The sequence below is a fragment of the Vombatus ursinus genome, unplaced genomic scaffold (genome assembly GCF_900497805.2).
Source record: "Vombatus ursinus unplaced genomic scaffold, bare-nosed wombat genome assembly UNPS02006874.1, whole genome shotgun sequence".
Lineage (NCBI taxonomy): Eukaryota > Metazoa > Chordata > Mammalia > Diprotodontia > Vombatidae > Vombatus > Vombatus ursinus.
This window is the reverse complement of record NW_020946652.1, coordinates 8,853,280-8,865,372: the sequence shown is the minus strand read 5'-3', so window position 1 is coordinate 8,865,372 and position 12,093 is coordinate 8,853,280. Positions and strand designations below refer to the sequence as shown.

The following is a 12,093-nucleotide window of genomic DNA, read 5'->3' as shown; positions in this document are numbered from 1 at the left end:
TCAGTTTCCCTCCCTGTAAAAAGGTAATGATAAGAGCACTTCTCTCCCAGGATTGTTGTGAGGATCAAATAAGATGTTTGTAAAGGGCTTTGAGCAGTGCCCGTTAAGCATTATTACTGTTAGTCTGGGGATGGAGAGCGCCACAGCAGTCACTGGGTCCTACCTTCCCTGGAGAAGCCAAGGGCCCCTCCACAATGGGCTATGGACCTCTGGCTAAGGGAATGGGACAGGTCAGTGCTAAGAGAACCAGAGAACCCTGGGAGCTTCCTAAGGGAGAAGGCCTCCCTTAGGGTTAGGGTGAGGGAGGCAGGAAGGACCGGCCCAGGCCCTGAGGCCTCACACGACACACAACTTCTATCTGTACATAAAAGTGTTGTGGATGACCAGGCCAGCAGCCGTGGGGGCCTGGCCCTGGCCCAGGCTGCCTGGTCCCACCTCCCATCCCAAATAAAAAGCCAAGTCCAAAGTGAGCCTGGGTGCACATCTTTTATGTACAAACGGGCATAGACACAGGTCACATTACCTTATAAATAGCTGTAGCAGCCCTCTAAAAAGAGACCAGCCGAGTGTGACTGAGCCCGCCCACCCGGGGCACCCAGGGAGGGCACTTGGGGGAGGGGGCCTTGGCAGCGACTTCACAGCATGCCCCCCGGCTTGGGGCTCGAGCATTCAGGGGAGGGGGCCTGGGTGGTTCACCGCAGGTGCCATGGCCTGGGGCACACCGCGTGATTCCATGAAGGCACTTTGTGAGAAGCCCGCGGCCACCTCAGCCTTTCCCATTCTGGACTCTCCCGGGGAAGGGGGTGACCTCATAGCACCAACGTCTGCATCCTTTCTCCAGTTCAGTAGTGCTTTGCTGACTCCATGCCTGGGAGGGACTGACCTTGGCCTCTTCTGGGGGCCGTGGCCAGGCAGGCCCGACACGTCACTCAAAGCGGCGTAGGTGGTTATACAGGGACTGCACGTACGTGAAGACACACATGGGGTCCGGCTTCCGGCCCATCACCATCATGTCGTCCACCTCGATGAGGCGCTCACACTGAGCCAGGTTCCTAGGACACAGGACAGGAAGGCAACTGGTCAGCCTTTACTGCGTGCCCACTGGCCTACTCTGCTAGCTCGGAGCTAAGTGCAGGCCACATGGGCCCCAGGGCTGCATCCCAGGATTCAGGAACGGGCAGAGCTCAGGCTCTGTCACTGGGGCTCACCCCATTTCAAGGAGAAAACTGAGAAAGTAGGTCCTGAAAGGAGAAGGGACCCAGCACAAGGACACAGGTAGTCAGAGACAAGATCTGGGGGGTGTCCTCCCAAGCCAGCCTTCACATCGACATGATAACAAGCGTATACATCGAGGTAGCTAAGTGGTGCAATGGACAGAGTACTGGCCCTGGAGTCAGGAGGACCTGAGTTCAAATCCGGCCTCAGAGCTTGACACTTATTAGCTGTGTGACCCTGGGCAAGTCACTTAACCCCAATTGCCTCACCAAAAAAAAACAAAACAAAAACAAAAGCAATAAATAAAAACAAAAAAATGCATCATATTTATACACATTGCACAGTCCTACATTAGGGGTGCCCAGGGAAGGATGAGAGCTTGGGGCCTATAGGACCCCAAGCAATCCCATCCAGCAGGTGGGGATGTTTTCTCAGGAGAGCTGGGGAGGATCCAGAGGGACAAGGCATGAGATGAGACCTCGCCTGCATGGGCTGCTGCTGCTGCTGCTGCTGCTGCTAAAGCTCTGGGAGTCAGCCCTTAGGCAGGGCAGCCTGAGCCCCCATCCCACTCTGTGTGCCTTGAGACAAAGTGAAACCTAATCCCCACAGCCTGCTCTGCAGGCCCTGGCTTCGGCCCAGGGCTTCCCAAAAACCAAAGGTCAAGGCGAAATTGAGCCATCCGTCACAGGCTGTCCCCACAGCTATTTGAGGCTCAAACCCCGCCACGGCAAGGGACAAGTGAGTCTGCAAGGACAGAGCTGGATGTGGGCCAACAGACCCCAGCCCCTTCCTCTCCAAAGGCCCAGTCAAGCTTGGCCATCACGGGCAAGAGCCTCCTGTCTGAGTCCAGGGATCTTCTCTGGCTGGAGCACCACCTCCTCCTCCCAGCCCTCCTCCTCCCCTCCCCCATCCCCCTCCCCCCTCCCATCCCTCCTCCCCTCACCCTCTCTTCTCCCCTCCTCCTCCTCTTAGCTTCCATCCAGCCCTACATCCTCCAAGATCCTGATTCCCCTTAATGCCAGGGCCTTCCTTCAACTGTGTGCAATTGGTCTGGTGCATGGCACGGTTTGCTCCTTGTCTCCCCCATTAGAGTGGGAGCTCCCAGAGGACAGGCAGGGGCTTTGGCTTTTCTTTGTATGCCTAGGCTTAGCACAGGGCCTAGCACTAGCAGGCACTTAATCAATGCTGAGTGATTGGCGCAGGTGAGCTTCGGCTCAGAAAGATTCTGACAAACTGGTCCCCCATCTTCACCTTCCCCAGATTCTCTAAGCTGCCCCTGGCTGGGGAGCTCTGCTAGCTGGAAACACAAAAAAAGCCCCAGGCTTGCATGCTGGTTCTGGGACCCCTGGAGCCTCAGTTTCCTCCCCTTGATGTCCCAGTCGCACCAGGGCCTCCTGGGGTAGTGGGGGGAAGGACCCCAGAAGCCACATGGCCCTGAGAGAGCAGGCACCTTGGGGGCCGGCTTTTCTCAGGAAGAATTTTCCAAGTGTGTTAGGAAATCTGATGCCCTCAGTTCAGTTTTCACCAGAGACACATGGAAACCACAAATAGCCCTCCCTCCCCCCCGCCCCAGTTGTTCCAGCTGTAACCAGAGAAGCTGAAAGACGTTGCCAGCAGGGTGAATGGGATGCTGCCCTCGCTCGGCTGGTCTGTGGCTCTCTGTGTCAGAAGCTCATCGTGGGGGCTCGCCCAGTTCTGTCCCTCGTGGGGGCTGAGGACCTCCAAGGCCAGCAGGCAGCCCGATTCCAAAGCACCGCCCCCTCCCACACTGCCACACAGATGGGAGGCTTGGGGACCGTGCTCACAGACACATCTGCTGCCTCCTTGAGGCCCAAGGCCGACTTCTTCCTCCCTCTCCTCCTGCTCTCTCATTACCCAGATGCCGCGAGCCCTGTCTCCCAGAAAGGCCAGCTCCTCTACCTGCACAAGGGGCCCGCAGATTGTCCCCTCCATCAGCCCCCCTCCCACTAATTAATTTTCAATCTTTCCTCTACTGGCTGCTTCCCTGCTGCCTATAAACACGCCCAGGACTCTCCAGTCCACAAAAACCTGCCGCAGACTACACCTCCACCCACAGCCCCTGCCCCACTCTGACCCTGAAGGTTTGCTGTCCCTTCACCACCAAACTCCCTGAGGAGCGGCCTGCAGTCGTGGCCCTCCCCCTGCCCCTCTCTCACTCTGGCTTCTGTCCTCCTCCTTCATCAAACTTCTCTATCCAGAGCCGACAGTCTCTCAGTCACCGAAACCGGGGCCTTTTCTCTGCAGCCTCAGAGCGTGTGGTGCGCTCTCCCCAGGCTGCCCGGGGTCTCCGCTTCTTCCCTCTCGGCCGGAGTCCACAGATTCAGCCCCGTCCCCACGCGTGACCTTTCTCCCCACCTCCAGGCTCCCCCTCCCCACTTGGCCCCTGGCTGCTGGTGCCTTCTGAGACCACATCCATTTACACTGCATATTTCTAGACTTGCATCTCCACCAGGAGAATGGGCACTCCCTGAGGGCAGGGACTCCACCTGCCTTGTGTGCCCAGCACTTACCACAATGCCTGGCATGAGCTTAGTAAGCCCTAGACTTGCTGACAGACTTCCCTTTGCAGGCCAGGCCACAAGACCTGGGCCCTGGTCCATTCTCATCGGCTGTTGAGGGGCCCCAGGCAGAACCAGCTTCCATCTCCTCTAGGCCCCCATTTATAGAATAACAAAGACTAGTGCGGCAATTTCCTCACATCAATTTTGGGATTCCCTTATGCACGGAGGAGAAAACTGAGGCATAGCTCAGCTCTCTCCCGGCATGCCATGTGGCTCTCAGAGGGGGGCACTGCTGGGCTCTCGGTTCTGGCGAACCCATGGCACTCCAGCTCTATCTCCCCAAAGACGACATCCAGGCTAAGTTCCACTGGGCAGCTGAAGGCAGTTCAGCTGTGGTAAATGATTCTGCCCCTGGGGCTGTGCCCTCTCCCTGAGCCCTCTGGGACAAGGCTCAGGCTTGTAGGGACACGAGCAGGCCAAGCTCTGGTTAGGAAGGAAAGGAGTGAGGCCACAGACAAGAGAAAAGAAACATCTACTGGCCCCAGTGGCCCTGCCAGGTCCCTTCTGCCTCTGGGGTGCTCATCGTCTTCCTCCTCTGCCAGCACCACGAGAGAAGGCTGCCTCAGGGCCAGCCTGGTCGTTCTCGGAATGTGCTCAGGGCTGGGTAGGCCAGGGCCATTGTTCTGCTCACTTCACGTTGGATCAGTTCACGGAAGTCTTTCCAATCTTCTCCGCCTCTTTCACACGCACTGTTTCTTAGGATATGTAACAGTCATTACAGCACAGCCATTCCCCAACGGATGGGTGGGCACAGACTTGGGGGCTGTTCTGGGGCTCTGGGATTCAAGGGGATGGGATGAGGACGTTGGAGAGAATGTTACAAAACTATGCCAGTGACGATGGCCCACGACCCAGAGCAGCTCTCCAAGACAGGAGGGCCAGCGCCAGAGGCCAGCTGGGGCCCAGTCAGCTCAGGACACAATGTCCCAGCAGCCTTCGGGGCCCAGCGCCCAGCCCCCAGCCAAGTTTCTGAACTCTCTCGGCTGGGCCCCTCTAGGACCAGGGATACAGAGTGACCAGCTAGTCAGAGGACAAGGGGGAGAGGGGCCAGCCTGTGACTGGAGACTAGAATCAAGGACCCAGACCCTGTCCTTGACTTCGCCTGCTCCCTGATCTGACCAAAATGAGATCTCTGAGTCAGCCCAGAGAGCACTGAGGGTCAGTGGGAAGTAGCAGCAGGGTCTCCTGACCGCCAGCACAGGGATCTGCCCCAGAAGCCCTGACCCCCCAGGGAATGACTGTCCAGATGCCCCAGGCCTGTGCATGTTCCTGAGCCCAGACGCTTCCTCCAAAGACCATCCATGGCAGTGCCCTGAGCCAACACTCCTGACAAGATTCACCCCAAGTGGCACCCAGCAGCTAAAGCTAGCCTGGTGGGGCCAAGCTAGGGCCCCCTTCCCAGTCCTGGACCTCCTCCCTCCCTGGCTCCAAGGGACCCGAAGCCTTTGGGCTGTGGGGTGTTTCCTGGCAGAGGTCAGCTCCCTCTCACTGGCCTTCAGGGGACACTGACAGCATCTGCAGCTCTGGAGAAGTCTTGGATGCTTCAGAAAGGCGGCTCCCCATCTGCTAAGCCTGTGCCACTGGGCTGCCCAGTCCAGGGACAGACTGTGAAGAGGTCCCAGCAAGGCCGAACCACTCAAAGAAGGGCAGGGTCACATCACTTTGAACACACGACACCCTCCATGAGGCTGGTGTCTCAGGCATCAACCCATCGACCCCACAAGGATCTTGGATTCTGAGAAGTGAGCTCTCACCTCATTGTGCCCATGAGCGGGCCTCCAAGGCACCTTCTGCCCATAGTCACACACACACACACAGAGTGCCCTCTGTCCAACTCCTGTGTATATGTGCGGGAGGTGGGGCAAACTCCACCATTAGAACGTAAACTCCTGGAGGGCAGGACTACCATGCTCCACAGCCCCATGCTTCATTCTGTCTCTGTGTCTCTCCCGTCTCCCTCTGTTTTTCTCCCCCAGACCCAAGAGCGGCTACACCTCAAACCAGAGCACCTGTTCAAGGGGCGAGTGGACCTGGCCCAGCACAAAGATGGCCACTCTCCTCACTGCTTGTCTGCCAGACGTACCGGGAGAGAAGGAAGGGCCTAAACAGCCTGATCTTCCCAGCCCCCCACAGCAACCGCACCAGACCCAGCTGGGGCATGTCCACTGTGATTTGGAAGCAGGAATTTGGCCTGGCCCGACCAAGCTGTCCTGGCCTCAGCCTGGCCATGGCTGGGCTCTCCTGGCCTCGGCCCACTCTAGCTCACGGCCATGAGTTTGCTCCCTCAAACACACTCAGGAAGGTGCTCCAGGCTGAACCCAGACCTGTAAGATGCAGGCTCCCTGAGCATGATGGAACAGGACAATGATAAATGTTGGAGAAAATGTGGGAAAATTGGAACACTAATGCATTGTTGGTGGAATTGTGAAATGGTCCAACCATTCTAGAGAGCAATTTGGAACTATGCCCAAAGGGCTATACCCTTTGACCCAGCAATAGCACTTCTAAGGCTGTATCCCAGAGAGATCATAAAAATGGGAAAATGACCCATACGTACAAAAATATTTACAGCAGCTCTTTCTGTGGTGGCAAAGAATTGGAAATTGAGAGAATGCCCATCATCTGGGGAATGGCTGAACAAGTTGTGGTATATGAATGCAGTAGAATACTATTGTGGTATAAGAAGTGATGAGCAGACAGACTTCAGAAAAACCTGGAAAGACTTGTATGGTCTGATGCAGAGTGAAGTGAGCAGAACCAGGAGAACGTTGTACACAGTAACAGCCACGGTGTGCGATGCCTAACATTGATAGACTTAACCCTTCCCAGCAATGCAAAGATCTAAGACATCTCCAAAGGCCTCGTGATAGAAAATGTTATCCACATCCAGAGAAGGAACCGTGGAGTCTGAATGCGGATGGAAGCAGACTGTTTGCTCTCCTTTTCCTTTGTTGTTTTGTTTTGTTGCTTCTTTCTTGTGGTTCCTCCCATTATTTCTAGTTCTTCTTTTCATCATGACTAATGGGAAAATATGCTTAATATGAATGTCCAAATAGAGCCTATATCAGATTGCACACCATCTTGGAGAGGGAGGGGGAGAAAATTCCAAACTCAAAAGCTTTTGGAAGTGAATGCTAAAAACTAAAAATAAATACATTAATTATCAAGAAAAACAAGACAACACAAAACCCCAAAAAAGATGCAGGCTCCCCTGCCCCACTGCCTGCCTCCAGGTACTCACTCAGCCATGGAGAAGGCCAGCTCAAAGTTCTTCTTCCGCTCACCCGGGTCCAGGGAGTTATAGTCAAAGGCTTCCGGGAAGAAGGAGTGAATGAGGGCGCAGAAGGCCATGCCGTCGCTCCAACTGGAGGAGAAGTTTTGGAGGTCGACATGCTGCAGTGACCCAGGGAAGGAAGGAGAGAAGAGTGAAGGCCAGGCCTCGGCACCCCAGAAGAGAATGGGGAGGGAACGGGGCCGCCCTCCTGTCTCCCGCCCCAAGGGCATGGCCTCTTCTTCTTCGCCCTGAGATCAAACCCCATGCCAGAAATGCTGACCCTGGGCCTGGCATTTAATCCATGTCTCAGTTTCCACATCTGTAAAAGGGGACGCTGATGCCGTAGTAAGAAGCTGTGTGGCAGAGGGGCTAGGGAGGAGTCCACAATATGGGGGTGGTGTGACCTCGGTGCCTCCCTTGACCACTTCCCCCAGACAGGCTGCTAAGAAGGTGAGGTACATCAGCAGAGGGGGGGTTCCTCACTGGACCTCAAACCTGCCTCACCAAGTGGCTATGGGGACCCAATGAGATACTGTGGTCATGTTAGGGGACCCCAACCCTAACTCCTCCCAGGAATCTTCTTCTCGGCCCCCGGCGCCCAGGCAGTGGTCCCCCCCCCCCCCCCCCCCCCGGTCCAGGGAGGCCTTCTCCATCCTCATGGCTGGCCTCCCTGCCCTCCCGCTCACACTCAGGATCTCACCTGGTACCCAATGGTCTTGGAGCGGCACCATTCCAAAAGAATCTGCTTGATGCTGCTCGCGCTGGCCACGCCGAAGCTCTGTGAGCGCTTGAGCTTGGCCCGTGACTCCCCTCGGCCCCTGGAAGACAGACCTGACACAGGCTGCAGGACTGGCCTGGCCTCGGGCCTCTCCCCAGTAAGCAGGCGTCCATCCCTCCCCCTTTCCAAGGGTGCCCCAGGTGCCATCGATCCAGGGCCAGCTGCTGCTAGCCTGCCTGCATGTCTGGGCTCAGAAGCCTGCCCCACACCCCCGGGGTGCACCTCTTGCCAAGGGGAGTCAGGCGACCCCGGGGGCTCTGGGGCTGTGTTGTAATGGATGCGGCCCCTCTGGCCTCCCCACCCCCTTGTCAGTCAGTCACAATCAACACTGATGAAGTGACTAGCGTTGGGTCGTAACTAGGGGCCACTAGGTGAGAGCTCAGACAAGCCATCCCCCTGCAAAATCCCCCCGAACCCAGCCGTGCACAGAAGGGGATCAGCTCGTACTTGCCAGCATCTTGTTCCCACTTCTCAAAGAGCGCTTTGCGGGCCTGAGCCCCGGAGGTCCGCGGCAGCGTCTGGGATCTCACCAGCTCCCTGCGACGCTCCCCCTGCCGATGGCTGACTGCTGGCGGTGGTGGGGATGGCGATTTGGGAGGGGTCGCCTGCTGGAAGCTGGAGAGAGGGCTACTCTGACACAGGAGGGCAGGAAGCCCCCTCTGTCCCTCTCCCCCTCTCCCCGAGATGGGCACGGTCCCACAGTGAAACCCAGCAGAGCCAGAGGGCCCCTCCCCTTCCCATGAACTCCCATGGGCAAGAGCAGGCAGCTATTCTGGCCCCAGGAAGGGGCCCTTGGCTCAAGCCACTGACTGGTCTGACCAGTTCTGTCCCCTCAGCTCACTGGCCAGGGGTCACTCTGCCAGTCCAGCCAGGCCCAGAGGCCTGGGAGAAGCTGCCCGCATCCCCACCTGGGGCTGAGACCCCGAGGACAGGCCCGGTCTCTCATGGGCAAAGAGCCAGGGCAGAAGTAGCTTCTGAACTGGGCCCTGATGAGGCCCCCTCACTCCTAGGGGATCAGGCCAGCTCTGAGTCACCCCTTTTACATAGTGCCCAGTAAAACCCAGCATAATGCAGACCTCAGTCCTCCCTGGCTGGCAGGAATGGACTCTGAGGCCCTAGCCAGCCTACATCAGGCCAGCCCCAGGAGCAGGAACTGCAAGACACGGTCCTGCATCATGGCAAGCTCTTCAGGTCCCTGGGGCCAAGACCTCTGTTACAAATGCAAAACCAAAGGCCTAAATGTGTGGTCAAGGGACGCTGGGCCTCAGGCTGCACTGCGACATCAGAGGCTATGGTGGCTAGGTGGTGGCTGTGGGAGGCCACGGGTGGTCACAGGTGGCCGGGGGTGCTGAAGGACGGCCAGCTTACCTTTCATTGTTGACGAAGGCACTGGTCATCCCAAAGCTGGTGACCCTGAGGCTCTTCTCTAAATGTCAGGAGAAAAGACACCAAAATACAGAACCCCGGGTCATGCGAGTGTGACAGCTCCGTGCGGCTCCCGCATCTGCTTGCTGCCCCCTCCCAGGCTGCTTTTACCACTGCTCACACTTGAACAGGACCTGCCCCTCCTCGCCTCGTGATCCCCATACTTCAGCCTGGAGGGGAGGACAGGCAGCAAGGGGCACTTGGGGCAGCTCCGGGGCCACAGAACACAGAGCTGGAGGGAGAGCCAGCCACGCCTCGGAGGCCTTCCGCTCCCACACTCACCAGCTCCCCTCTGTGTGACCCTGGGCAGGGCCGGAGGGATGGCCCATGCTCAGGGAAGGCACCAGCCTGCCCCCAAGAGCACTCTCAGCCTAGCAAAGGCTAAGGAGAATTGTATTCTCCCCATTGAACAGAGGGGAAAACTGATGCTCAGTCCCTGGTCACATAGCTGGCATGCACTGGAGGCAGGATCTGGACATCCAATGTTACCCTGCCTCAGTATCCCCGTCTGTAAAGAGCTTTACAGATATTCTCTCACAGGACTCTCACAACAGTGCTGTGAGGGATCATCCCCATTTTACAGATAGGTTCAGTGACTTGCCCAAGGTCACACTGCTGCTAAGTGTCTGAGGCTGGATTTGAACCCAGATCTTCCTGACTCCAGGCCCAGCACTTGGGGCACTGCGACAGCTGCCCGTGACATTTTCAGACATTACTCCGGGGGGAGGGTCTGAGAGCCTAAAGGAGGGGGAGGGGATGGCTACACTAACTGGAGGTTGGGGGTGAGGACAGGCAGAGAGCAAGGGGGGGGTCAGTCAGCAGCCCTCCCCCTCTCCCTCCCTGCCGCAGAGCTCCACCTCCCACTGCCCCCCCCCCCCCCCCCCCCCCGGACCAGAGCCTCTCTTTCCCTCCCTACCTGGATGGCTGGAAGTCTTCACTGCCTCACTGGGGCTTGTGCGGTGCCCCTGGGTAGCCATGGAGGATCCGGAGCAGGCCAGGGTTGGGGACACGATTTCCCCTGAAGCCTTCTCTGGGCCCCGGGTGATGGCAGTGACAGGCTGGTGGGGCATGCAAAGAGACATACTTGGGGGATGGGGCTCGAGGGGCCGAGGGACCTCTGGGGAGAGAACAGAGCGGGACAGAGAGTGAGTGAGGCAGCATCCCTGGCCCGGGACGGGCCAGGAGCCGAGACTTCCACCTCCCCCCGGTCAATGCTGGGGGCTGCTCCCCGACCTGGACCTCATCCTCACAGAGCCCGAGGAGCGGCCAGGCCACAGGCAGAGGCCTGCACCCGGGTCTCTGGGCCAGCTGGCTCCTCCTCTCACTTTGCCGACACTGACCCAGCCCCTCCGACGGACACAGGCCCTGCCTGCTTACAGGCCACCCAAAGGACCACTTGTATCCTTTTACTTCTGTGCTCAAAAACTATTGGTGGCTCCCTACTTCCTACAGCATCAAAGTCCAACACCTTCTGCAGACCCTTTGGGTACTCCCCTGTGGCAGGGTTTCCAGACCGCTGGCCAGCCCCAAGATGAGCTGGAGAAAGACTGTCCAGGTCTGGAGCAAAGAGTCTGGGCGGCAGTCACCTGGGGCTGAGCCCAGGGAGATTCCTCACTCACCTGCTGTCACCTGATGCCCATTCTCCATAACTGAGACATTTGAGATTCTCTTCGCCTCTGAATCAGCCCATTCTTCCTGATCCAGGCTCTGAAAAGACAGAAAACCGTGTGTCTGTGTGTCCCCCCTGGGCCAGAGTCTGTCCCGGCCTCTCAGGGGTCCCCTTTATCTTAGCCAGCTGGGGACCCTCTCTTCAGGCTCCCTAGGGTTTGCTGCGTGCTCTCTCACTCATCCTCATAACACCCCTTCCTGTCCTTTAGGGAGGACTAATTGTCTGGAAGAAAAAAGTGATTTCATTCTGGAGAGCAGTCTGGACCTATGCCCAAAAGGCTATAAAAATGTGCATAGCCTTTGACCCAGCACTTCTAGGGCTGGATCCCAAAGAGATCACACAAATGAGAAAAGGACCCACATGTACAAAAATATTTATAGCAGCTTTTTTGTGGTGGCCAAAAACTGGCAATTGAGAGGATGCCCATCCATTGGAGAATGGCTGAACAAGTTGTGGTATATGAATGGAATGGAATACTATGGTGCTATAAGAAATGATGAACAGGCTGATTTCAGAAAACCTGGAAAGACTTGTATGGTCTGATGCAGAGTGAAGTGAGCAGAACCAGGAGAAGGTTGTAGACAGTAACAGCCACATTGTGCGATGACTAAATTTGACAGACTTAGCCCTTCTCAGCAATGCAAGGATCTAAGACATCTCCAAAAGTCTCATGATGGAAAATGCTATCCACATCCAAAGAAAGAACTATGGAGTTTGAATGCACACGGAAGCGTACTGTTTGCTCTTTTTTTCTTCTGTTTTGTTTTGTTTCCTCTTTCCTCTCATTCCTCCTGTTGGTTCTAATTCTTCCTTACAACATGACTAACGTGAAAATATGTTTAACAGGAGTGTATATGTAGAGCCTATATCAGACTGTGCACTGTCTTGGGGAGGGAGGGGGAGAAAAATTTTAAACTCAAAAGCTTATGGAAGCGATTGTTGAAAACTCATAATAAATTAACTTTTTAAAAAAAGGGATTTCAGTTACAGAAGGAGCCAAAGGCAGAGCCAGAGCAGGACCCAGACTGCTGGGCTCCCAGGCTAGGGTTCTGCCCATCAGACCGCAGTCAAGCCATCTGCTCCAGGATGGGGAGGAAGAGGAGGAAAGGAAGGGACGGAGGGAGGAGGAGGGGGAGATGGGGAGGGGGGA

At 56.7% G+C, this 12,093-nt stretch overlaps 1 protein-coding gene across 1 annotated transcript in view; it reads right to left on the bottom strand.

The window, feature by feature from the left end:
• Window positions 1–504: 504 nt before the first annotated feature.
• Window positions 505–12,093, bottom strand: part of SMTNL2 (smoothelin like 2) — a 30,015-nt gene continuing 18,426 nt past the window's right edge. The window contains exons 2-8 of the mRNA XM_027848854.1: window positions 10,894–10,981; window positions 10,191–10,391; window positions 9,218–9,275; window positions 8,297–8,476; window positions 7,772–7,889; window positions 7,039–7,190; window positions 505–1,052 (exon numbers count right to left, since the gene is read on the bottom strand). Coding sequence (XP_027704655.1) covers window positions 926–1,052; window positions 7,039–7,190; window positions 7,772–7,889; window positions 8,297–8,476; window positions 9,218–9,275; window positions 10,191–10,391; window positions 10,894–10,981 — 924 coding nt within the window. The 3' untranslated portion in view covers window positions 505–925. The remainder of the gene's footprint in view (window positions 1,053–7,038; window positions 7,191–7,771; window positions 7,890–8,296; window positions 8,477–9,217; window positions 9,276–10,190; window positions 10,392–10,893; window positions 10,982–12,093) is intronic.